Below are 27,457 nucleotides of genomic sequence, written 5' to 3'. Positions count from 1 at the left end.
CTAAAGTAAATCCCCCTGAGCCTACAGCAGTGGTAACTATAATAAGACTATCCTGTACTATGTGATCACTGCAAGTATGGTCTCGGACGCTCTTGGTGTTGCATAACTCCAGCGCTGTCTCAAATGATTTTGTTTGTTTTCTTGGAAGTTTTGGTTGAGGAAAATGAGATTTCACACCAAAATGTAGTAAATTCCTTCAATGGATTATACTCTAAGGGGTCGTTTGGTTGGGAAACACGTTATCCCGGGATTAGTTATCTCAGGATTGTTATCCCACCCTCCCGTAAGGATAAAAATAACACTACAATCCCGGAATTAGTTATACCACGATTTTATCCCAATCAAATATGGGATAAACTCATCTCAAATTTAATCTCGGGTTACTTATCACTTATCCCTTGTGCCAAACCTGCTTCTGGGATTCAAATTGGCCCTCACAATAGTCTTTCTTTGGCATAAATAACAGTGGTCAAGATTTTCTTGCATACTAACATTTCAAAGAGGAAAACATTATTTCTGATTATGATTCCAAACTAATAAGCATAAGAAAGGAAAATGAAATAAGCCAATTTCATTGGTCTGCATAGAGTAAATATACATAAGAAGGAATTGCATCAAAATGAGGTTAAGTTACTCTTCAGAAAAAGCAATTTACTTTTCCTGAGTATTATTTACCTCAAAGAACACAATATCAAACATTTCCTTTGTTTTCACTTCCTTGAATTTCTATATTGTATCACCTATTTTTCTTTGTCAGCCAACGGAATGATAAGCAGCAGTTACTAGCCAATCCTTAACTGGTGAATGTCATTGAAGTCCCAGTAAATGACCAATATAACCTGTACATAAGCCCAAAACAAGGAGAGCTTGATAAAAAGAATGATTTTTTTTCAGAATTTATCAATCAGAAATTCCATCTCGGCGATGAATTTCCTGCACTTAGATGGGGTCTGGTTTGCAGCTCCAAGTTATTCCGTATGATGGAAGCTATTGTCGGGCTGTAATAGTCGTTACTCCTTTGAGAAGTTGCCCCTTGTGAATAGACCTTTCTTCCTTGCATAGTGCTCCTCTTCTGTTCTTGCGTTGCCTTACGAGCTGCTGAATTTTTTGAAGTCGGACCCCATCTATTGTAGTTAACACAACTTTGGCTTCTTCCTACTTGTTGAAACCTTCCTCCTTTAGGAATTGGATAGTTTCGGCTTTCAGCAGTTTCTACAGAGTACATTGTCGTCTCTCCATCGCTACTGTATTCATTTTGAGCTTCCAATACTTCTATGAGAGAGGAACTTGATTGAACCTCACTCTGGGCCCCATTAACAAATCCAGTCGAGGAAACCTCAGCGCCACTAGATTTTTCTTCTCTCGCTTTATTGATAAAATTATCATCAGCGTTGGATAAGTTCTTTTTAGCAGGCTGTTGTGACTCACCAGTTTCAATAATCCTTGGTGGAAAATTAATATCCAAAAGCTAGATTTGAGTACTACTTTCCTTCTTCCTAGCTGGTGTTGAAGTTAACCTTCGTGACTCAAAAATTTCACGAGTTGGAATTCCCTGGACATGAGTGATAGCATGCGGATCAGTACTTACTGCTTCCTCTTCCAAATTAGTGGCAACAGCAAAACAGCTTTGTCCCGGATCCTCTCTAGGTCTCGACATTCGGTTTGAAGATGATGGTGTCCCTTCATTTTCAGCTTCAGTTGACTAAAAAACATGTCGCATCGTGAAGGAAGCACAAGAATGCTCACTCTTTTGACAAGAAGACATCAGACGAATCAGCGGTAACTTGGGTTTGTTGAGGTCGTCAAGGCTTCCTTCCCAATGTTGGTTCAACCAGTCGCATATGATAGGGATGGGTATACCAAATTGCATAGGACAGTCTTTCCATGACGATAATGGGGACGATGAAGTTGATGAGGATTTTGAGTTAGGAGATGTTGCTAGCTTCATAGGATCACATACCATAAAGGCTAGATTGCCATGAACATCAAAACCAGCAGAACCCGGCCTCCATATTATTCCATCAGTTGACAGCTTTATAAGATTGTCAGTGGCTATTACCACTTTTCCTTCGCCAACTGTCAACTCCTTTTTCTCGCTATAACCTAACAGATAAACGACATTACCCATCTCCAGATTAGGTTTGGAACAAGTTTTCAGGTAGTGAGGTTGATGAACATTCGCATTTGTGTCTCCATCCATGACATCAAGGCCCACTATTGTCAAATCCAATATAGAGCTGGTAATAAAGAACTTGCAAAAAAAAAAAAAAAAAACTGACCAGGGTGAAAAATAAATATACAGGTGATGATGCATAACATTAAGAAGCAGCTCACTCTATAAATATCTAGTAGGGGATTTTTTGAATGTTTACCCTCACCAAAAAGAAGAAGAGAGGGGAACAGGAATGCAAGTATGCAATATTGAAGCGCGTGTGCACTAAATGAGCAAACCCTCAGAGCTGTGTAGTGTGGAATCATATAAGAGGCTTGTGGACAGATGTCAAACCGTTTACTTAGAATAAGGTAAGTGATGGGCAAACAGACAAAATTTGGAGGGACTCTCATACTCCCTTGCGTGGAACATATCTTGATTTATTCATATACAACTACAGATGTCAGACGCTACTGTTGCTCGGTACAGATCTGGAAGCTGTTGTAAAATCAGTCTTTAAAGAACTATCAAGAATGGGAGCTGGATAAGTTAAGTAGATTGGAGGAGCGTAGCTGGGGCAATGAAGGTAAAAATTCTCTAAGATGGACAATGACAATAAGGGTACTTTTATATTTAAGTCAGGCTACAGAAACTTTGAGTCTCTACTAGGAATGCAAATTGACCATTGAAATTAATTTGGAAAACCAAAATTCCCCTCAAGAGTAGCATGTTTTGGTGAATTGCGGAACATGAGACTTGTCTTACTCATGACTTGTGATAATTTGAGGAAGAGAGAGCTTCCGCTTACAATTCATGAAAATTGAAGTTGTCAATCATCTTTTTCTTCACTGTTCAGTTGTAAGTCAGATGCCGTACTTGTCTCAATTTGCTCAGCTTAAAGTTGGTAATGCTTGAAGACTTAAAACAATCCTTATGGCATGGGGCTGGAAAGGGGGAAAAGTGCAGAACAACTACCAAAATATCTAGGAAGCAATTCATTGATGAATCTTTTGTGCTATATGGAATGAAAAATTCAGAGGAGTTTTAAAGACAGAAAGCAGGCAGGGCAGCGAATGAAGTCTTGTCTTTGTTTTTTTTCCCTTCCAGCGTAAAATGTGGAAATATTCAGTTTAGACGCAGTGCTGGAATTGAGTTGTAATATATGTCACAGATCTCTAATTCTTTTCTGAAGTTCAAGTGTAATATATGCCACAGATCTCTAATTGAGTTGTAATATATGCCACAGCTAGTTTGGAGTCTTGAACAAAGAAAGAACTACATCAAAACAACAGCAACAACAATATCTCAATCCCAAACTAGCTGCATTTAACCATATGAATCTTATGTATCTATTCCATTATACAAAGCAAAAGCTACTATACAAAGATAAAAGTCAATAAGAGGAAAACCTGATAAAGTAACAACAACAAGAAACCCAGTGTATTCCCACATATGGGACGTGGGAAGGTAGTGTGCATGCAGATCTTACCGCTAACTAGGGAAGGTTAGAGAGGTTGTTTCCAATAGAAACTCGGCTCAAAAAGGCAAGGAGGAGAGGAAGAAGAAAAAAAAGAAAGAAAGGGAGAGAGAAGAAAAGGAGGGAGAAAAATCCTGATAAAGTACCATAGATAAAAACTTTTCACCTTTTGGAATCTAAAAATGAAAACTACTACAACAACTGCACCTCAATCACAAACTAGTAGGAGTCAACCATATGAATCAAATATATGTATTCCACTTTATAAATCAAAAACTACAATACAAGAATAAAACCAACAACTACAATAACAAGCCCAATGAATGTTGAGTTTTGGATTGTTGAGTTTTTGTTTAAGATGAAATAGCCTTAAAATGAGAGTGAATGGGAAATGGGATTTGGATTTGGATTTGGATTTGATCAAATGATCGATCGATTGATTAATTATTTGGACCAAATTTATTTGTTAATAGTGAATATTAACATGATATAATCCGTGTTTGTAACGGATGTTTTCCAATCCGTGTATTGTGTTGCACCAAGAAAGCAACAAGATGCCTAGTGCACCTCCCATCATGGCCAAGTGCTCCTCCCACCAAGCAAGTGTTCATTCCACCATGTAAGTGCTTCCTCCATGATATCCTAATGCTTGTTCCACCATGGAGGGGCGGATTTCTCTCACATGACTGCTATAAATAGAGCAGAAGTTGTAGAGAAAGAAGAACACACCGGAAAAAAAAAACTCGAAACACTCAGTATACAATCTGTATATAATTGATATACACTCTGTATACACTCTGTATATAATTGATATACACTCTGTATACACTGTGTATACACTGGAAAAACGAATTGCAATCTGATATCCTCTTCAGTAAGAATTCAACATCGGCTATACATTGCATTCCTTCCTATCAGAATTTCCATTCGACTTCTGAGTTCTCCTCTCTTGTTCTGCATTGTTTTAAAACTACAAACAAAGCAACTGTAAGTGTGATTTGCTGCTGAACTTTGCGTTCGCTGAAATACTGGGGTTTGAAGTACCGCTACACCAGTGTGTAATTCGTTCTATCCTGGGAGGAAATAATCCATAACCTTGGGTACTAGGAGGGAATTAAATTCCTTAAGGAAACACTGTGAATTCAGTGGGCTCGAATTAATTTTTGTTTCAGTTATATCATTTATATTTACGTATATTAATGTTGTAGGTAGCTGATAAAGAGGATAATATATATCTAAGAGTGGAAAAGTTAAAACTTGATCTTCTATCATTACATATTTATACCATATAAGAAGTACTATACAGGAAACAACAACAATAATGAAATCTCACAAGTGGGACATGGGAGGTTAAAGCGTAGGCATACCTTATACCTGCATATTGACCCTCGGCTCAGACGTAAGAAATAAAACCAATTAGAATAAAAACTAACCTGTGGGGAAAAAGGCAAGCAACTACACCATTTTGGAGACAGATCTCAGCAGATTCAGCAGCAGAAGGAAGAATAACATGTGTTGTAAGCAGTAGATTCCGGTGGATCAAGAAACCAGTGCCCCTTGCACCTATAAGAGCCATAGCAGGATCTTTGCTTGAAAAAATAGTACCTTTCATTTTCTTAGACTTGCCACCCCCATTACAAAAACACCAAGAATCCACCAAACCCACCATTATTATAACTTTATTTCAAATGGGGTTCTTTTAAATCATGAACAGATTGTAACTTTAAATCCAGAATTGAGACTGAAATAGCAGTTTAGCTCAAAATGCCACCCCCATTACAGATAAACCAAGATTCTACTAAATCCACCATCATCACAGCTTCAATTTAAATGGGGTTCTTTTAAATCAAGAAAAGATTGCAACTTTAAATCCAGAACTGAAGCTGAAATAGCATTTTAGCTGAAAATGTCTCCTCCATTAGAGTTAAACCAAGATTCTACTAAACCCACCATTATTGCAGCTTCAATTCAAATGTGGTTCTTTTAAAACAAGAAAAGATTGTAACTTTAAATCCAAAACTGAAGCTGAAATAGCATTTTAGATCAAAATGTCACCCCATTACAGAAACACCAAGATTTTACTAAACCCACCATTTTTATAGCTTTAATTCAAATGGAGGTCTCTTAAATCAAGAAAAGATTATAACTTTAGATCCAGAATTGAAGCTTAAATTGCATTTTAGCTCAAAATGCTTGTTTGTGGTATCTGCCAGGTAGCTTCAGACAAGTCTATAATTAAGGGGTGTGGTAACTAATTGAAATAATAGATACAAATATAGAAAGAGATTGTATTGCAGAGAAATGGGGAACATGTAGCTCAAAATATGCTTAAAAATGGGATTTTTCAAATCCGAAATAATAAGGGAAAATGTTAAATCTCCTGTTAGAGAGAGAGAGAAAGCACAACGATATGCATGAGACAGGAAACCGCAACAATAGCATGTTTGGCCAAGTTGGAGAAATTTGCTTATTTTGAGAAGTGCTTTTGAAAAAAGTGTTTTTGAAAAAATTATTTTCGGAGAGAATCAGTTTGTGTTTGGCTAATCAATCTGAAAAGCACTTTTGAGAAATAATTTGTGTTTGGCCAAGCTTTTTAGAAAGTGCTTTTAATTATCAAATTACGAATAAGGACATTAATAGATTTACTTAATAATTAATATTATAAATAAATAAATAATATCAAAATTTTGTTATTACATGCAATAATTAAAAAAATCATTTTATTTAAGTAAAATATGAAAATAAAATTAAAAAGTACTTAATTCTTTTAATATAAGTTAAATATATTAAAATTCCTTCAACAAATATAAAAGCATTCATCCCTAAAGTCACTATATAGTAGAAAGTTTCCTAAAAATAAGAAGAAATATTTATAAATTAATATCCTAAGTATTAAGTTTAAGGGTTATTTTGGTATATATTATATTTTATTAACGGCATTTTAGGTAAGAAGAAAAGCCAAAACTGCTTCTGTTTCTGCTCTTGGAAAGAAGCTACTTTTTTCTGCTTCTCTGAAACTGCTTCTGCTTCTTCCCAAAAGCACTTTTTTTCCCAAATAAGCTTGGTCAAACACCTCAAATTAGGGGGAAAAAAGTGCTTTTGGGAAAAAAAACACTTTTTTGTCTTGAGAAGCTTGGCCAAACATGTTATAAGTCTTTTTTTTAATTATTTCTTTTGTTCAAAATTTAGAATAAGCGAAAAAAGATTTAAATAAACAGAAAGATTGAATTAGTTTAATCATCAAAGAATGAAACATAAGTGATGGTAAGTGGTAACATAATATACTATTGTGGACAATATTAAGTAATCAATAGTAGTATCTGTTTAACTTAAAAAAAAACATATATACTATTGTGTTGCTTCTTTTTCTGTCTATCTTTTTCAGAATTACTATTATTTTGGTGCATTTAAGTTGTTCACGTTTGTGTCTTCTTCTTTATTGAACATTCTCCCACTCAACCCCCACCGTCAACACTTTTCCAAGGAAAACACTGTATATTGTTGCCAATGTTGTAGAAAAGAGAAGGATAAACTCCAAAAAAAGGAGAACGAGATGATAATAAATTAGATGTGAGGATCAACCCTTTAAAATATCCCATATGGAAATAGATTCTTTTTTTATTCCATCTCTGTGAACTTAATTTTTTTTAATTAAGATTCATGTTATATTTGTGATTTTTGGTTTTAGCAATTTCAATAATGAGAAAGTAATTTCATAAGGAGAGAATATAGGAAAAATGACATTGTATAACCGTTCTCAAAATAATAGCCTAAAAAATATATTTTTTATCAATATACATTCTATATGTTATATAAATTTATATATTTTTTCGACTATCAAATATATATAATTTCTAGCACGGGCTAAAAATAAAAACGCCAAAGAATATACTCCAGCTAGACCCAATAACACCAATTGTTAGGAACATGGTTCCGTTAAACGTCTTGTTCATACTTAATTCGCAAGTGTACACTGAATGAGGAATTGTAAAATTGGTACACATTATTGGTTCATGTGTGACGTGCATGATAATGATTGTTCATCGTTAAAACATGTTAATTTTCGCAGTTGAAAATTGAAAAAAAAGAAGCTAAGAAGTACAAAAGATAAGGAATGACTCCTATTCTTTTAGGTCACATTTGGTATGGTGGCTAAACAAAAATAATCCTAAAATAAAAGTTGAGTACCATTGTATCCCTTATTTTGTTACTAATCCTAAGATAAGTTATTCCAATATTAAAAATAGTACCAAAATAACCTATATATGCTAGAGAGTAGAATAATAATCCCAGGATAAAACAGTAAAATTGACAATCCCAAAATTAATATAACATACCGGTCAATAAGAAATAATACTATAATAACTAGTCACAGTATAACAAATTACAACATAACTTATCTTCAAACCAAACAACCCATTAAAGTTTAAAAGGAAACTCTATGAAAGGTAGGACTAGGTTCTTACTTTAGAAAAAATTTCAAAAATAACCCAGAACTTCCAACGTCATAACTCAAAACTCCCAAACGTCGTAACCATTTAACAAATCACATGTAAGAACCCTATCTGTCAATGATTCATTAAAATTGATTGATTCCAACAGCTCAATTCCACATCGAACGTTGCCCAAACCACCACCTTTTCACATGCAAAGCTTGCTCCAACTAATTTTCCCTCTCACTCTACTCTTAATATGACTCTCTCAAAAGATAGGAACACAGAGAGGAAAAATATTGCAGTAGAAATTGTTCTTTAAGCTAACTTTCCTCCACTTCCCAACTGACTTCCTTCTACCTTTATCCTTTTAAGCCGCCAAAAGTATGTTTTTTTCCTTTCATAAAATTTCTACGTATTATATTGAGGGAGTAGAGTAGAGAAAGGGAAAAGTGCACAGTAAAAATTGAACAGACAACTATTGTGTTTAACATAATACTGTTTACTGGTTTCTTGGAATGTTACTTTAACGAGTTGCAAGATTCGATTCGAAAGTCTTTGGAACATTTTAACTACATCCTTCCAACTAGAAAGAGGAGACAAAGGAGAATCTAGATATAAACATTTGCTACTTAAGCTCATTACTTCAGGAAATTTCAAGTGCCCTCGGATTTCTCAAGTGCTGCCAAAGAAAAAAACAATGATCATGTTAACATCAAATCCAGCTTCTCAAACAGCAAGTATTGAGAAGTGATAAACCAAATGCAGCACCTTGGAAGATGGAAATATCAAGAATATTATATAAATTTTAGCAGCTATATTAGATAGAGATGAACTAAGAGTTCCTTAAAAATGATCCTATTGGACCTAAAAGGGTTACTCTCTCCGTTCCATTTTATGTGAACCTATTTCCTTTTTTGTCTGTTCCAAAAAGAATGACCAATGTCCTATGTTGCTCAGACTCTCCAAAAGTGTTGCCGTACTCATGTCGGATCCTCCAAAAATGCACTAAATTTGGAGGATCCGACACGCACCCACCAATATTTTTGAAGAGTCCAAGTAACATAGCCCATTTCTAAATTTGGAAACAATTTAGCTTAAACTTTCAATTCTACTCTTAGTGATAAGCTTCTTTTTTTTTTTGAAATGGAAATCCTTAATAATAAGCTTTTATAACCACACAAATACAATGGACCCCTTTTTGACTTGTTTAGGACCACAAATTCCAAAAGTTTTTATTTTTTCTCAAATTTCGTGTCCAGTCAAACAGGTTCACCTAAATTGGAACGGTGGAGTAATCACGTTTGTCATTGATTACAATGGATATTGATAAAAGCATTAACTATAATAGTTTTATCTGGTTTTCCCAGGTTCACCTCTCTGCGGAACATGAGTATAGTTTTTCTAATTGTTCTTTTGATGAGTGCATCAGGTAACCATGTGGTTAGCATTTCCATATTGGCTTGGTCTTAAGTAGCATCATAATCTACTTTGTTGAGGTGATGCTGACTGCTTGACTAAAATAATAGGGGTAGCACAATTTCCAGATGACCAGTCAAGGCACATGTTTATAGGAAATGCTATGGTGCTATGCTATAGATTGATTGACTGACTGCCTAATGGAAGTGTACAAGAGTTTGTGGCCAGGTTATTCATTTGGAGCTTCCATGATAAGATGAAGGAGACTGGTGAATTGGCTTCCTTACTGGAGCTACACTTCTATAACGAAACACAATAACTCTATATAGAAATGCTAGTCTACACATGTAACCAATCAACTCGACAGAGGGCTGCAGGTTATTCTAAGAAGAGGTTCTATCTGCTGAATACATGATTAAGAGAGGAGAATAAGTCAAGAACAAGTAGTTTATTCACCATTGGTGGTATCAAAATATTCAACAACTGAAAGTGAGTTTAACTCTGTGAGCTCACATCATGAATTATGTCCACAAAGTGATCTTTCACCTTAATGCAAAAAAATAATAGATCTGGAGGATAATTGCTGGAGAATTTTACATGTAATTATTGTGAAAACCCTCTCTATTGACACTGCACAATATCCTTAACCAATACTAAGGTGTTCAATTAGATTGACAAGGATACATTTATTAAATAAATATAGCCCTGCCAATTGGCATTATAGGCTAAGTACACATTTATGCTCCAATATCAAGCCAAAAGATTTGTCGCCACAGACAGTCAATGGACCAAAAGTTCTTATTTCGAGCATACTATGTTAACCTACTCATTCAAAACAATGTGTGTATTTGTAAAGAGGGAGAGAGGAAGATTGTACTGTTGTAGTTGAGAAGCTTCTCAATGAGGTCAACATGTGTCATCAGCATTCTACGACAGCAATATCGAACCAAATTCAGTGCATCAAGTGCATCCCTACAGAAAGAGATAATACATATTAAGAGATCCATGAGAATATCACTGAAAGTCAAAGGATTTTCCAGGGTTCTGCCAATTTCTTTCTGAAGCAAACAATTGGCGCATGGTTTTGTATAATTCCGCCTATGCAGAAGCATCCAATGATTTGAACTTTATGGGTTCAAGTTCAGAATCCTACCACAGTCCAGTTGATTTATTGGATTCGAATCTACTTATTTAGTGAATTTTTTAACACTTATACAAGGTTTGAGCCAAAACTACTAGATTAAATGAACCCATAACATTAAGATTACATCCGCCCCTGTGCATATGTAAGATTTACATCCTAAAGCTTCACATTATCTGTCACAAGCCCGGAAATGTTGACTAACAATGTAAAAGATAGTCCACTTATCAGCTAGTTTGGAATCGAGAGATAGTTGCTGCCTATTTCAGCTAGATTATCAAAAGTTTTCATTTTTAGTAATAAATCGTTCCATGATAGGAAACATTTGGACCAACTCAAGAGCCAAAAAAGACCCAGTGGCAGTTATTGTTGTTTTTTTTTATTTATTTATTTTTTTTTTGGGGGGGGGGGGTGTTAAGGGGTCAGGGTATGTAGGGATTCTTACCCTTCGGAGTAATCAGCTTGGAGAAGATCAAGATATTCATCCCATTTGTTTCCAATGACCTAATTATGTAAATCAGTTGAACAGAATCAATTATTCGAAAATAATAAGTGAAAAGCAGCTTCTTTTCCTCGGGAAATATATACAGAAGAAGCAACTTATTTCGTTTCTTCTGAAATAATGAAGAATAAGAAGCAAAATTACCTTGCCGCAGGTGAAACAGCGCACCGGAATGATCATCTTGCCAAAACCCTAGTTGAAGGTCTGAACTTTGAAGCTTGAAGGTTTAGCAGCTACGCCTACGTCCCTTGGTAGGAAATTTTTTCATTTCATACAAGTAAATGGGCCTGGGCTTTCAGTCGTTCAAACATAACTCAATATTAAGAGCCGGTTTGGCCATACAATTTTTTTCACTTTTTTCAAAATCATTGTTTGGCCATAAAATTTTTAATTTTCACTTAAAAATAAAATTTAAAAATTTGGAAAACTTCAAAAGTTATTTTTCAAAATTTTCATTCAGATCACTCATAAAAATTCAAAAACAGCCCAAAATGGTATTCATGTTCAAATATAACTCTAATTTCCAAATATTATTTTCACTTAAAAGAAATTCACTTTTTAAATTTTTTTACAATTCTTATGTTCAAATGCCCACTTAAAATGAACATGCATTAGACTACACAGGTCCAAAATTACCAACGGACCAAGCAACACAAATTACCAAGTGACGTCATTCTATATATTATTTATAAGGATTTGTTAATTTTTGCATATCATTTATGTTTATTTTGGTGAAATTTTCCAGCGAAGCGGTATAATGTAACACCGCTTAGCCTAAGGTAAATCCGCCCCTGAGCCTACAGCAGTGGTAACTATAATAAGACTATCATGTACTATGTGATCACTGCAAGTGTGGTCTTGGACGCTCTTGGGGTTGCATAACTCCAGCTCTGTCTCTAATGATTTTGTCTGTTTTCTTGGAAGTTTTGGTTGAGGAAAATGAGATTTCATACCAAAATGTTGTAAATTCTTTCAATGGATTATAGTTATACTCTAAGGAGTCGTTTGGTTGGGAAATAAGTTATCCCAAGATTAACTATCCCGGGATTAATTATCTCGAAATTGTTATTCCACCCTCCTGTAAGGATAAAAATAACACTACAATCCCGGAATTAGTTACACCGCAATTTTATCACAACCAAACGTGGGATAAATTCATCTCAAATTTAATTTCGGAATTAATTATCCCTTATCCCTTGTGTCAAACGAGCCCTAATGATGTTCCTAACCTGCTTCTGTGATTCAATTGGCCCTCACAATAGTCTTTCTTTGGTATCAATAACAGTGGTCAAGATTTTCCTGCATACTAACATTTCAAAGAGGAAAACACTATTTCTGATTATGATTCCAAAGTAATCAACATACTAAGACAGGAAAGTGAAAGTGAAGCCAATTTTATTGGTTTGCATAAAGTAAATATACATACTAAGGAATTGCATCAAAATGAGGTTAGTTAATCTTCAGAAAAAGCAAGTTACTTTTCCTGAGTATTATTTACTTCAGAGAACACAGTGTCAAACATTTCCTTTGTTTTCACTTCCCATTACACTTGAATTTCTATGTTGTATCACCTATTTTGCTTTGTCAGCCAACAGAATGATAAGCAACAGTTACTAGCCAATCCTTAACTGGTGAATGCCATTGAAGTCCCAGTAAATGACCAATATAACATGTATATAAGCCCAAAAAAAGGAGAGCTTGAATAAAAGAATGATTTTTTTCAAAATTTATTAATTAGAAATTCCAACAGGGAGATCAAAAACATCTGATAGGTTACAAGTATTTTGGGCATAAATACTTTACTTTATGTTTTGATGATCTAACAAACTTACCATCCAAAACCAGATAAGGAACCTGTTACATATTTACAGGACCTTGAGATCACAAAGTTTCAGGTTGGGATCCAGCGTGGGATATAACTCAACTCTTCAGAATGGAAGGAACAGCTGAGGGAACAGGTCCCTATCAGTTCCTGAGGAGACTGTATGAAGTTAACTCTCTAGTTGGAAAGTTGCTGCATGCACACGCTACTGTACAGGAATAGTGTAGCAGTCAACTTTCTGTGGAAGGCTTTTTACCTACCTTGCTTACATCATTGTAAGTGATGTTACACATGTATAAATACAATCAAGGAAGGTAAAACAACTTACTTCATGAGAGAACAAGATAAGGAATCTGATACAATTATGTTCCCTTGTATCCCGAATAACTAGTCAAGATGTCTGGTTCAATTCTCAATGAAATCATATAAGGAAACAATAAAGGGACTAGATAGGGATCAGTTTCCCTCGTCATTGTACAGTCAACTCTACAGCTGTAAAAGTTGTTGCACTGTACCGTCTGGCAATAGTACAGCAGCACAACTGTAGATTGCTAAAGCCAAACTAAAGGACACTTTATTGCATCATCCTTGATGACATCACACACATATTATTAACATAAGGCAAGGGATTTCATCTCTCCAACACTTGCAAAGTCAAAAGAAAATATTCTCTCAAGTGTCATACACAACCTCTCTAAAAAACAAAGTTGCTGAAACCTCAAGAACCTGATCCAAGATTGAAGATATCTTAAGTCCTTAGGTTTGTTGAGTCTTTGTTTTTTGTTCTTCATTTGTAACTCCTACTTAGCTTAGTTAGAAGCATTGTATAGGAAACCCTTTGTAAAACTATAAACTTTCTGAGTTTGTGTTGTAACTAGAGTTAGTCATAAGTTAAAGTTTGTGTAACTAGTGAGTGACAAAGTAGCTTGTGGTAAGAGTATCATAAGTTAGTTGAGTTGAAGTCTTTGTAATAGATTTATTACAAAGTGGCTTGTAATGGTGTTGTTACAAGTTAGTGAGTGATTAAGTCTTTGTAATAGAGTTATTACAAAGTGGCTTGTAATAGTGTAGCTACAAGTTAGTGAGGGATTAAGAGGTTAATTCCTAGATTACAATAGCTTTATAAGATTGTCAGTGGCTATTACCACTTTTCCTTCACCAACTGTCAACTCCTTTTTCTAGCTATAACCTAACAGACAAACGACATTACCCAGCTCTGGATTAGGTTTGGAACAAGTTTTCAGGTAGTGAGGTTGATGAGCATTTGCATTTGTGTCTCCATACATGACATCAAGGTCCACTATGGTCAGATCCAGTATAGAGCTGGTAATAAAGAACCTGCAAAAAAAATAAAAAATAAACCCTGACTCGGGTGAAAAATAAATATACAGGAGAATTTCTCTATGGTACCAATTGTTGCTTCATGAATTTGCTTCACTAATAAGCTTTACTTTGATTTTTATGGACTAGTACCAAGATCCAGTCTTAGACAAGCGGATCTATTTTAATAGCCGGAACAGTAACAATGAAAATGGCTATATATGACATTAAGAAGCAATCCCTTATCAGAAGCAAAATAGAGTTAAGAAGCATCCACTCTATCATAATAAGGAAATCTAATGCCAGATAGCAGAGGATTTTTTGAATGTCTCCCCCCACCCAAAAAGAAGAAGAGAGGGAAACAGAAATACAAGTCGGCAACATTGAAGCGCGTGTGCACTAAATGAGCAAACCCTCAAAGCTGTATAGTGTGGAATCATATAAGAAGCTTGTGGACAAATGTCACACCGTTTGCATAGAATTAGATAGATGATGGACAAAAAGACAAAATTTGGATGGACTCTCATACTCCCTTGCATGAAGGAGCATATCTTGATTTACTCATATGCAACTACAGATTTCAGACGCTACTGTTGCTCAGTACAGATCTAGAAGATGTTGTAAAATCAGTCTTTGAAGGACTATCAAGAATCGGAGCTGGATAAATTAAGTAGATTGGAGGAGTGGAGCTGGGGAAATGAAGGTAAAAATTTTCTAAGATGGACAATGACAGTAAGGGTACTTTTACAGTTGAGTCAGGCTACAGAACCTTTGAGTCTCTACGAGGAATGTCGATTGACCATTAAAGTTAATTTGAAAAACCAAAATTCCCCTCAAGGGTAGCATGTTTTGGTTGAATTGCGGAACATAAGACTTGTCTTATTCATGACTCGTGATAATTTGATGAAGAGAGAGTTTCCACTCACATTTCATGATAATTAAATTTGTTAATCATCTTTTTCTTCACTATTCAGTAGTAAGTCAAATGTTGTACTTGTCTCAACTTGCCCAGCTTAAAGTTGGAAATGCCTAAAAACTTAAAACAATCCTTATGGCATGGGGTTGGAAAAGGGGGAAAGTGCAGTCACAGTAGCCAAAACATCTAGCAAGCAATTCATTGGTGCATCTTTTGTGTTTTATGGAATGAAAAATTCAGAGGAGTTTTAAAGACAGAAAGCAGGCAGGGCAGCAACTGAAGTCATGTCTTTGTTTTTTGCCCTTTCAGCGTAAAAATGTGGAGATATTCAGTTTAAATGTTGTGCTGGAATTGAGTTGTAATATATGCCACAGATCTCTAATTCTTTTCTGAAGTGTGATATCAATGCATGGAAATCTTTCTTAAGCCATTTGAAATACTTGGTATGTTCTTCCAATAGATCAAAGAACGTAACCCACATGATAACCTCAATTCAAGACCAGCAATTTTTCAAGATCAGATATTCTACTATATAGAAGAGCCCCAAAGCAAGTAGGAGACCGTCGACATCCCTGCTTGCCGACCAAGGGCTATTTGGTCATTTTAGTCCAGTTGTATATTGAATTATCTATTATGACCCTTATGAGTGTTACTGAATGATGATTAGAATATGGATTCTAAGGTCAATTTAACCTATCCCACCTAGCAGTCACCGCTACAGATGTTGCCTTTATGTATTTTCTCACTCTTTGCTTTTCTAAATTTTTTCTTCCTTCAGTTATACAAGTTTCAGTCTGTTTCCTTTGTCTATTTGTACCACTTTTGTATTCATCACTTAAATTCATCGGTTCTTGATGTTGTGTCAATTTTTTTTACAGGAGAAATTGGAGTTTCGGCTGAATTTCTCTGCCGCCCAAAGTCTCCGCTACGTCTAACCACAAATTAAAGTTGGTATCTTCTTCTCCAGTTCTATTTCCGCAATTAGCTAGAGGAATATCTTATATTTTTATTTTAAGGAACTGAATTATCGGTTTATGAAAATGGAGTTGGTGGTGATATCTAAGCCTTTGAATGCTTCGACAACTTCGTCAATTGGGTGGTAAAGTGAGTTGCCGTTGAATTTCAAGAAGATAATGAGAAATAAGGAGAGGTTCTCGGTGATGAGAGTTAAGTTACGGTGGAGCAAACTGGTAATTAATTATGGATCCCTGCTTTCTCTGCTTTTTCTTTTGTTTGTATTTTCGTTAAGGTGATTTTAATCTAAGGTTCGAAATTGAGTGTTTGTGCATTCTGTCATTCTACTCTCATTTTAGTGATGGAGTAAATGAATGAAAGGTCTTCAAATGCACATAGGATTTTACTGAAGTTCATATGGGAATAAAAAAGCAAGGATTGCGAGGCAATTGCTTGACAATGTTGTGGGTAGCTCATATTGCAAGGTCAGGAATGAACCTTATAAATCCATGTTCCTAAAGAAGACTATAAGAGCTTTTGTTGTTGCCTAACGTTTTGGCATACTATAGAAACTTATTTAATCAGTTGATTTAGACAATCTAATCTAGATTTAATAGTTATCTTTGTATCTTCTATTTTTGCGCAATTCCAAAATACATTTGGTTTTATTCTGGAGAATAATATAAATCATATGTTCTTATATGTTGTTTTAGAGTGTTGTGCATATTTATAATGTTGAAACACCATCTTTATTATTCCAGCACCAAATATATTTTACTGTATCTTTCTATTGGCACAATATTCTCTTTTCTCTAATTTAAGTTACTGCATCACTACTTATATAAGGTTCTATTACAGTTAGATTTAATTTATATACAAGACCTTTTTAGAGGTTGCATAAACATTTCTACTGAGACTAAGATGGGTTTATTAATAGTTTATGTTGAAGTATTTTTCGGTTCAATTAATTTTTAACAATTACTGCAATCATTTATGCCTGGATATTATGAAAAAACTTAAATCTATGTTGATCAAACTCCAAGAGTTGCTTTTTCTTTGAATTCCAAGATTACTGAGAGGGCTAAAGTCTTTCCCAATTGCTTATGTAGTTTCTTTTTGGAATTCTTTGCTAAAATCATAGTACACTTTAGTTGCATTTGGATATAACAAAGAAAACAGAAAGAGTGAGTGAGCCTGAGGCAGAGATTGGGAATAAGTAGTATTACGGTTCTGCTGTATGAAAAGAACTATTAATATTCAGAAAGCCCACGGTCAATATGTTTTATTTGTATTGCAAGGTTTCAACAAGCTTTAAACTTTGTTGCCGTGAGTTTCTCATTTCATGTATTATGTTGATGTTGTGATTGTTGGATAGAGATAGTTGAAGAACACCAAAGTGCAACTCCATCTTTTGTTCTTTGGATGAGGAAGTCAATTATGTCATGATAAAGAAATGAACCTTAGGTAATTCAACATGTCAGCACCATCTTTAGGATAAGCAAGATACTTGTTGCTGATATTTCTACATTGCATACATATCAAGGGATAAAAGAAGCTGGCAAATTTTAGGTTTGTTGTTAATGCATAGATGATCTGAAATACTTTTTAAGCACACATGGACCATTAGTTTAGATTCTTTTGAAGCATCTTTTGAATAATACCTTCTGACAAGGGCTAAATCATGATTCAATTCTTAACTTGTACTTTACTGAAGCATTCTGAATTTTAGACAAGAAAGTTTCCATAAAGAGGAATTATAAGCATTCAAGAATAGCATGTAAATAACCTCTGTAGCCATGTTTAGGGAAGGAAATTCATCAAGATTTCACCTTTCGAGATACCATTTAAGTTGTTGCCTTTGGAATTAAGTGAAAGTTGACACTTTGATGCATACGACGTACTCATTTTCGATGAAACTTTGATATAGATAGAGCTAATATACTATTCTATCTATAGTATATTAGATGCACGTTGATAGGTTGGTAGAAGCAATTATGTTTTCTCGAGGAACGTTATTGAATGCTTAGAAGTCCACAAATATTCTCAAAAAATTTCTATCTTTCTTATATACAAGAGGATGTTTAGAAGATGGAGAAAAAGATATTACTTTAATAGTAAAGGCTACTAAGAATATTTATTCTGCTGGAGTAGTATCTTGAATTCTTGACAGAACATATTTTTAGTTTATAGTGGTGATCGCTGGCTAATACATGAACCAATCAGATGGGTTGATTTAGAGAAGAGAGGCTACGAACCTTTGTTTTAGGAGTGAGTGAAATATAAAATAGTTAAAAATGTCTACTACTATATTGTTAATAGTTTCCAGGATTAGCTGTTTAAAAGATAATTTATTTAGCTTAAGAGTTTCATATAAGTACTAACCTTCCGTCTTGAAGTCTTCTTCTGAATAAACATTTGAGAGCCCGGCCATTTTGTGACTGACTACTGAAAGGAGTTGCTGGTAGACTGTTAATATTGGACAACTTTCTACACCAAATAGCAGACCAAAACTTAATTATGTTGGTACCATTGTATATACAATATGTTGCAGAAGTACCTCCCCTCTTATTAACTATCCCTTCTAAATAATGTACTATAAGTCTATAATTGAGTCTAGCTTATTTAAGTTTTCAGGTTTACTTCCTTAATTTTGTATTTATTGCGCATGACCTACCCATAAATATGGTACTTAATTTTTCTGTGTTTCTTTGGATTAATTGCTTTCAAGTAATTATTTTTGCTCTTCCATTTTGGTTGAGCATTAAGTTTATAATGCTAATCCAGGCAAAACATCGAAAGTTGGGACCATACCTCAGCCAACACAACCTTACTTCGCTCTGACCATACTCTTAACTAAAACTTTTGAAGTGTAATTCTATATTGATTTAGGATATGATTGTAATACTTACTACCGTTTTATCCGTTAAACTCGTGTATCATTTATGGGATACTTGTTTCTCCAACCTCCTTCAAGATCCCCTGATATTTCTGTCATCACCACTTCCATCCTTAATGTTATTATAATCCCGCCTATCCTGTATACAAACAAAATCAACCCCTCTATTGATTTCTTTGAGGTCCTTTTAATATTAGAATCAGATGTTTGGATTTGGGGGAACAGAAATAGCTACGTATAAGCTGATTCGTTCATCCTTGGGACAAGCTCTACTTGATATTTTTCTCGAACTGAATAGTCGTGAGTCGAGATGGTTATCTTTAGCCTTACAATATTTTCACATATTTCTTTATAATTTTGGTCTTAACATTTATTACTTTATGTGTTGATATACCTATTAATTTCAATATTTTCAACTATTTCTGCAGGTGGGATTAAAATCGTAAAGGAAAGATCAAAGGATTAATCGCCTTCACACCCTAGACTTGACAAACAAGAAATTACTATTATAACTTATAACGGAGAAGATGCAAAAAAAGATGGAGAAACTTCAAGATGACATGAATAGCATAAAACAGCAACATGAAGTGCAGCTAAGTGTGCCAATGGATTGGATTCCCTTGAGTTCTTAGATAAGGATATCAAGAGTTCAATGCCTGCAAAATGTTCCACTTCTGTAATTTTTATGTGATTTGCATTGCATATGTATGATGCATGTATTAATATTTATATAAAATTTTATTAACGTTATGCTTTGTGCTTCTTTCTAAAACTGTACACTCTCAAGTGTTTGGTGGCTTAACACCATATAACAACTCGATCAAACATCATATTAGTATTTATTTGTTCGGCGTATCTCAAGAATTAGTGATAACTAAAAATTCTGGTACTATCATTTTTTGATATCCAAATTATATCATAGATAAAGTTCCTTAGGAATGCAATCATTATATCAAACGTTATTTCCCCTCTAGCATAAAATTTAAACGAAAGGTACAAATAATTGAGAACCAACATATATTATTTTTTTCCGTAATTAACTTGCTTTCATAGTACCACCAACTCAATATTTGTAGGTACTAGGTACTCTACCTTCATGGAGCTTAGCAAACTTTCTTGGCATTTGCTCTTTTTCAATTTTTTAAAGTTTCAAAGAGAAAGCAGTGTCATTTTGAGAACCAGGATCGACAATGATTTTCTCGAGCGCATTGATATGGTTTTTAGTTTAAATTTTAACTGTATGTCAAAATAAAATATACTATAATTTGAAGTGGCACGGGCCAATCCCATCTAGTGTACATACATAGCAAAAGGTCGTTCACCAAATGAACATTTTATGGCAAGTATAAGGTCAAAAATATTATCGTCCCTTGTCAAAGCTTAGTTATCCGTGAATGAGAACTCGTTTTGCCTGTTGGCTGGTAGCTCCGTGGTTGGTTAGCTCGAAGCTACTTTTGACTCTTTGATCGTCAAGAAATAAAGATGCGATTACCTGAGATGAGGTTGACCTTCTTTCTGCCTTAGAAGAGGTATAATTTACGCTAGTGCTCTATTTTTCTATAAAATTGAAATTTTTAGGCAATACCTATGAACTTAGCTCAGACTGAATCTGCATCCGCCTCTGTAGATGTTCTATAAGAGCGGACCTTTTTTCCAGTCCTATTCTTTTCTCTTAAGTTCCTTTTGGAACACCTCATGTTGGGACTATCTGAACCATTAAATATATTATTCGTTAAATGGAGAAGAAACTTCAATCTTGAATCTACTTCGTAATCTTCTTTAATATCTATTTATTTTCTGATACATACAACCGATATCCAGCTCCAAATCATATGATTGACTAGTAGGCGTTTGGACATAAGAATTGTAAAATTCCAAAAAATGTGGGAAAAAAATTCAAGTGAAAATGGTATTTAAAATTTGTAGTTGTGTTTGGACATAAATTTCAGTTTGGATTGTTTTTGAATTTTTGTGAGTGATTTGAGTAAAAATATTGAAAACAGTTTTTTCAAGTGAAGATTAAAATTTTTATGAACAAACGTTGATTTCCAAAAAAAAAGTGAACTTTTTTTGGAAAAAAGGAAAAAAATTTATGTCCAAACGGGCTCTAAATTATGAATATTTTCAAATGTACATATTTACTGCAAAATTCTGTTTCATAGGGGGAAAACCCCAATTTGCAAAAGCACATAAGCACTCTCACTTCACTTGGAAATAACACTAACTCTTCATGAAACTGTAGCATGTTTTCTTTTACAGGGAAATAGACAACCAAATTACTAATTCATCATCCTACTTTCTCCATTTTTGACTTAGAAGTGATGTGAGGTTCTTTTCTTTTTCCCTTCCCGGGGGAGGGAAATGTTACTTAATTAGCAGAAGTATCAGGTTGGAGTTACCTAAAAATGATTCATTTGGTGGAATTACAAAGCACAATAGAGGAAAGCTTTCCCCCTTTTGGAGTCATGAACAAAAAAAAGAACTACATCAAAACAACAGTAACAACAATATCTCAATCCCAAACTAGTTGCGTTTAACCATATGAATCTTATGTATCTATTCCAGTATACAAAGCAAAAGCTACTATACAAAGATAAAAGTCAATAAGAGGAAAACCTGATAAAGAGCCCGTTTGGACATTAAAAAAAATTCACTCTTTTTCGAAATTTTTTGACTTTTTTCCGAAATCAGTGTTTGACATTAAAATTTTAAATTTTCACAAGATAAATTTTGAAATTTTTTAAAAATTGGAATAACTCCAAAAGGCTGTCTTTCAACAAAACTTCAAAAACAACTCAAAATTATATACATGTCCAAACACAACTCTAATTTCAAAGACTATTTTCACTTGAAATTTTTTTTTCACTTTATTTTGGAATTTTACATTTCTTATGTCCAAACGCCCACAAAGTAACAACAACAAGAAACTCAGTGTATTCCCACATATGGGGCGTGAGAGGGTAGTGTGCACGCAGACCTTACCGCTAACTAGGGAATGGTAGAGAGGTTGTTTCCAATAGAAACTCGGCCCAAAAAGGCATGGAAGAGAGGAAGAAGAAGAAAAAGAAAGAAAGGGAGAGAGAAGAAAATGACGGAGAAAAAAACTGATAAAGTACCATAGATAAGAACTTTTCACCTTTTGGAATCTAAAAATGAACACTACTACAACAACTGCACCATAATCACAAACCAGTAGGAGTCAACCATATGAATCAAATGTATGTATTCCACTTTATAAAGCAAAAACTACAATACAAGAATAAAACCAACAATTACAATAGCAAAGCCAATGAAATTATACAAGTGGGGTGTGGGAGGTTAAAGTGTACGCAAAACTTATACCTGCATGTTGCCCCTCGGCTAAAAAATAAGAAGAATAAAACCAATTAGAATAAAAACTAACTTGTAGGGAAAAAGGCAAGCAACTATACTATTTTGGAGGTGGAACTCAGCAGCTTCAGCAGCAGCTACAGAAGGAAGAATAACATGTGTTGTAAGCAGCAGATTCCGGTGGATCAAGAAACCAATGCCAGTAGCAGCTATACGAGCCATTATAGGACCTTTGCTTGAAAAAATGGTACCTTTCATTTTCTCAGACTTGCCACACCCATTACTAAAACACCAAGAATCCACCAAACCCACCATTATTACAACTTCAATTCAAATGGGGTTCTTTAAATCAAGCACGAGATCTATAGTGAGGATCGAGGAATTTCAATCTGTGTTTATTCAAATTGAGTCAATTGTAGAAGATTATTTGCAAGCCCTAAGTTTTTTGTTCAAATGATGATTGATGAATCAACTAGCAGTACTCTGAATGGGACAACTAACGGATTGATTTCCATGGATCAAACTCTCGACTATACACATCCACTCTGTTTGCATCCTTTAGATGCACTAGGTTCTCCCTATGTAGGAATTCAACTGATTGGGATGGAAAATTACACACTATGGAGTCGTGCGATGAAAGTTGCGCTTTTAGAAAGAAATAAACTAGGTTTTGTGGATAGATCTGTTGTGAAGAAGGATTTTGAAGGTGAATTGCAAAAACAGTGGGAACGGTGTAATGCAATTATGGTTTCATGGCTAATGAGCAATGTGAATGTAGACTTACTTAGTGGATTATGTTTCGTTCTGATGCTTTTCTGGTTTGGAAGGATCTCGAGGAGAGATTCGATAAGGTAAACACTTCTCGAGCATATCATTTACATAAATCAATTGCTACTATAACACAAGGAGTTCCTTCTGTTTCCGTGTATTACTCTAAATTGAAAGACCTTTGGGATGAGCATGATTCTATAGTACCTCCTCCTTGTTATGAGAGTGAACAATCTAGGGAATACATTGTGTACTTGGAGCACCAAAAGTTATTTCAATTCTTAATAGAACTGAATGATGGATACAGCCAGGCTAGATCTCATATTTTGATGATGAATCCTAAACCTAACGTAAATCAGGTTTATGCAATGGTAATACAAGATGAAAGTTAGAAAATGCTAGCTGGAGGACATTGTGCAATGATAGAGAGGATTGAACCAACTGCTCTTTATGGTAGTAAAGGTACAAGGCAGCAATATCAAAAGAAGTATAATTCACAATGTGAATTCTGTAACATGAAAGGGCATACCAAAGCTGAATGTTTCAAGTTGATGAAGTGTGATTACTGCCAAAAAAACAGACATCTCAAGGAGAACTGTTACAAACTTAATGGTTTTCCACCAGATTTCAAGCCAAAGAAACGGGCTAACAATGTGACTGGGAATCAATATGGTACTGATGTCTATGGTCAACAACATGTGGCTAGCAATCAACAGACATTTGCCTTTGGCCAGCAACAGCAGCAGATAGCAGCTCCACAGTTTACACCACCTGTATTCACTCAGGATCAATACAATCAAATCTTATGCATGTTAAACAAGTCCAACATTACTAAACCAAGTGCTCATATGGCAGGGGCAGGTAATGGCACTTGTCAATCAGATGATACTGTTTTTAAATGTATCATAGACACAGGTGCCACCAACAACATGATTAGTGATGAAGGTTTGTTACAATCTGATACCGGTATGCCGGCTGATGATGCAGGAAAAGTGCAATTGCCTACATGAGATTCTGCATAAATTTCACAGATTGGAAATTGCCAACTGACTGGAGGTGACATTATCCGGAATGTCCTATGTGTGCCAGCATTCAAGTTTAATCTTTTGTCTATGTCTAAGCTGACAAAGGAACTGAATTGTTGTGCTATGTTCTTTCCTGATTTTTGTCTATTTCAGAATCTCTATACTGGGAAGGTGAAGAAGACTGGTAAGGAGTAGGATGGACTGTATGTGATGTATTCACAAAGGATTAGGAGTAATGCAAATGCTAGGAAGTCTCTAGCTGTTCAACAGAAGTCTCTACGTTCAACAAAAAATAAGTGTAGATGTTTGGCACAAGAGGATGGGACATGTTCCTATCTCAATATTGAGAAAAGTCTCTACTTTTAGTAATGATGGTTTTGCTATAAGTCATTGTGATGTATGTCCATTAGCAAGACAAACTAGGATTTCTTTCCCAATAAGTCATAGCAGAGCTGATGATGTTTTTCAGTTGATTCACATGGATGTATGGGGTCCTTACAAATCTGTTACCTATAATGGAATGCAATAGTTTCTTACTCTTGTAGATAATCATACTAGATGGACTTGGGTTTTCTTTATGAGAGTCAAGTATAATGTTATTCTGTTACTACAAAACTTCATTACAATATACATAATCAGTTTGATGAGAGGATTAAGGTTCTGAGGTCAGATAATGGCTCAGACTTCTTTAATCACAATTGTAGCACTCTTTTCTCATCTTATGGTATTCTACATCAGAGTTTCTGACCTTACACTCCTCAGCAAAATGGAGTAGTGTTTACATCATTAATAGAATACCCTCTACTGTGTTGCATAACAAGTCTCCTTATGAGATGCTTTATCATAGAGCACCAAGTTTCGATCATATGAGGATTACTGGTTGTCTATGTTATGCTACTAGACTTCCAAAGCAAGACAAGTTTGGTGCAAGGGAAATCAAGGCAGTGATGATAGGATATGGAGTTCATCAGAAAGGGTACAGGTTGTATGACCTGGATAATAATACTTTCTTTACTAGCAGAGATGTGGTCTTTTTTGAATCCTTTTGTCCTTTTCAGTCCTCACAAACTTCCCCATTCCCAATTTCTCCTATTGTATCACATATGCCCTCTTTTGATGACTCAGTACCCTGTGTTTCTATTCCATCACAATCTATGTCTCAACCTACAAGTACAGATGATGCAATCTACTCTCAAATAGAGCCTTTGCCTATAAGATGCCTCTCTCCCCTATAAATCATGCTATTGATCTTCAGGATGCTTTACCAATTTCTAAAGTTTCTCCTCCTATTACCAGCCCCACTAACAGGGGAAAGAGGACTATTAAGCCACCAATATGGCTTAAGGATTATGTAGTCCCAGGCAAAGGGCCTCGGTCTTCTACCAAGTGTTTGTATCATATTGCAGATGTGGTGGCCTACAGTGGTTTATCTGTTCAATACCATAGTTTTATCTCTAAATTCTCATTAGAGGCTGAACCTAAGTCTTATGCAGAAGCAGCTAAGTATCCTAGATGGATTGATGCTATGAAAGCTGAAATACAAGCCTTAAAAGCTAACACGACTTGGGAGGTGGTGTCACTGCCACCTGGTAAAAGGGCTATTGGTTGTCGATGGGTATACAAAATAAAGTATAAAGCTATAAGTGAGGTTGAAAGATTCAAAGCAAGGCTTGTGTCCAAAGGCTATAGCCAAAATGAGGGGTTGGATTATCAGGAAACCTTTTTTCCTGTAGTGAAAATGATGACTGTTTGATCAGTTATTTCAGTTGTTGCCTCTAAGAACTGGTCCATACATCAAATGGACGTCTACAATGCATTTCTGCAGGGGGATCTTAATGACGAAGTATATATGACCATGCCTCAAAGTTTTTCTGGTACTGAAGGTAAACAGCAGGCATGCAGGTTCTTAAGTCCCTCTGTGGACTCACGCAAGCCTCCAGGCAATGGAACATCAAATTGACATCTGCTCTGCTTGCACAGGTTTCACTCAAATCCATCTCGATTACTACTTATTTACAAGATGCTTAGCTGGGAAAACTGTCATTGTCTTGGTTTATGTGGATGATCTCTTGATCATTGGAGATGATGCCACACTTATTCAAGATACTAAGGATGTATTGCAGAAGAATTTCAGGATCTCTTGATCACTGAAGATGATGCCACACTTATTCAAGATACTAAGGATGCATTGCAAAGGAATTTCAAGATTAAAGATTTGGGTGAGCTTCGATTCTTTTTGGGAATTGAGTTTTCCAAAAATCAACATGGGATTTTGATACATCAACGCAAATGTGCGTTGGAACTTATTTCTGATATGGGTTTAGCAGGTGCTAAACCTGTGGCTGCACCAGTTGAACTCAATCAAAAGTTAACAACTACTGAATTTGACGCGCATCTAGGCTTGGAGAATTATCCATCACTTACTGATCCTGGTAGCTATCAACGACTAATTGGGAGGATACTTTATTTGACAGTTACTCGACCAGACATCTCCTATGTTGTCCAAACTCTTAGCCAATTCATGCATTCCCCTAAGACTTCTCACATGGAGGCTGCTATCAGACTTATCAGATACATCAAGCAAAGTCCTAGCATGGGAATTCTTATGTCATCTTCTACTTCTTCTCACTTACAGGCTTATTGTGTTGCTGATTGGGCATCATGTCCATCCACTAGAAGGTCTGTTACAGATTATGTGGTGAAGTTAGGGGACTCCTTGTTGATACCCAATTTTTTCCTATGTATTTTATACCCAAAATATTTTCAAAATAGCATATATGTGCATATATAAGCCCACCCAAGAGTTTTGGTATTTTTTTGTGATTTTTAAACCAATTTACTGCCTATTTTAATACCACAAAAATCCAAAATCATTCCCAAAATTATCATTTTTAACGAATAACTTATTTCATTCTCATATTTACACCAAAATATAATTAATATGATTTTTGCATATTTTTACAAATTTATTCGGAATTTCTAAAGCTTAATTGCATGAAATTGCAATTATGGCCTATGTTACAATTAACCGCATTTTATAATTATAAAATCATTTCTGGTATTTTTGGATTAATATTTATATATTATTAATTAGTTATGTATTTTCAATTTATTTTTAAATCATTTTTAGCTATTTTATTAATTAAAAAGGGGAAAATGGCTATTTAAAATCTGACCCCTTTTATTTCAATTCTAGCCCAAATTGACCCCAATTTTAAATCCAATTGCAATACCCAATTAGACGACCCAATTCCCATTTAACCCGACCCAAACCCAATTAATCTAACCTGCCCGCTTCCCAT

At 35.0% G+C, this 27,457-nt stretch overlaps 1 protein-coding gene, 1 long non-coding RNA gene and 1 pseudogene across 2 annotated transcripts; 2 read left to right on the top strand and 1 right to left on the bottom strand.

Moving 5' to 3' along the window:
- Nucleotides 1-556: 556 nt before the first annotated feature.
- LOC104219150 (uncharacterized) lies at nt 557-6,178 on the bottom strand (annotated as a pseudogene).
- Nucleotides 6,179-15,988: 9,810 nt separating this feature from the next.
- LOC138888782 (uncharacterized) lies at nt 15,989-19,607 on the top strand. The gene is made up of 2 exons (XR_011406338.1): nt 15,989-16,372; nt 19,461-19,607. It is a non-coding gene; the product is annotated as an uncharacterized lncRNA (long non-coding RNA).
- A 3,388-nt stretch (nt 19,608-22,995) lies between these two features.
- Nucleotides 22,996-23,522, top strand: LOC104219151 (uncharacterized). The gene is made up of 2 exons (XM_009769789.2): nt 22,996-23,136; nt 23,190-23,522. The coding sequence occupies exons 1-2, from the start codon at nt 22,996-22,998 to the stop codon at nt 23,520-23,522; spliced, it is 474 nt and encodes a 157-aa protein (XP_009768091.2).
- The last annotated feature ends 3,935 nt before the right edge of the window (nt 23,523-27,457 follow it).

Source organism: Nicotiana sylvestris, chromosome 3, assembly GCF_000393655.2.
Source record: "Nicotiana sylvestris chromosome 3, ASM39365v2, whole genome shotgun sequence".
In the NCBI taxonomy this organism is placed as follows: Eukaryota; Viridiplantae; Streptophyta; class Magnoliopsida; order Solanales; family Solanaceae; genus Nicotiana; species Nicotiana sylvestris.
Note: the sequence above shows the minus strand (reverse complement) of the source record. Positions and strands in the feature narration are given on the sequence as shown.

Bases quoted from the DNA above. Each gene is read 5' to 3' on its own strand.
- LOC104219151 (XM_009769789.2), top strand. From the start codon at position 22,996: ATGAAAGTTGCGCTTTTAGAAAGAAATAAACTAGGTTTTGTGGATAGA. The intron at 23,137-23,189 runs GTAGACTTACTT...CTGGTTTGGAAG, and splicing joins GGCTAATGAGCAATGTGAAT to GATCTCGAGGAGAGATTCGA.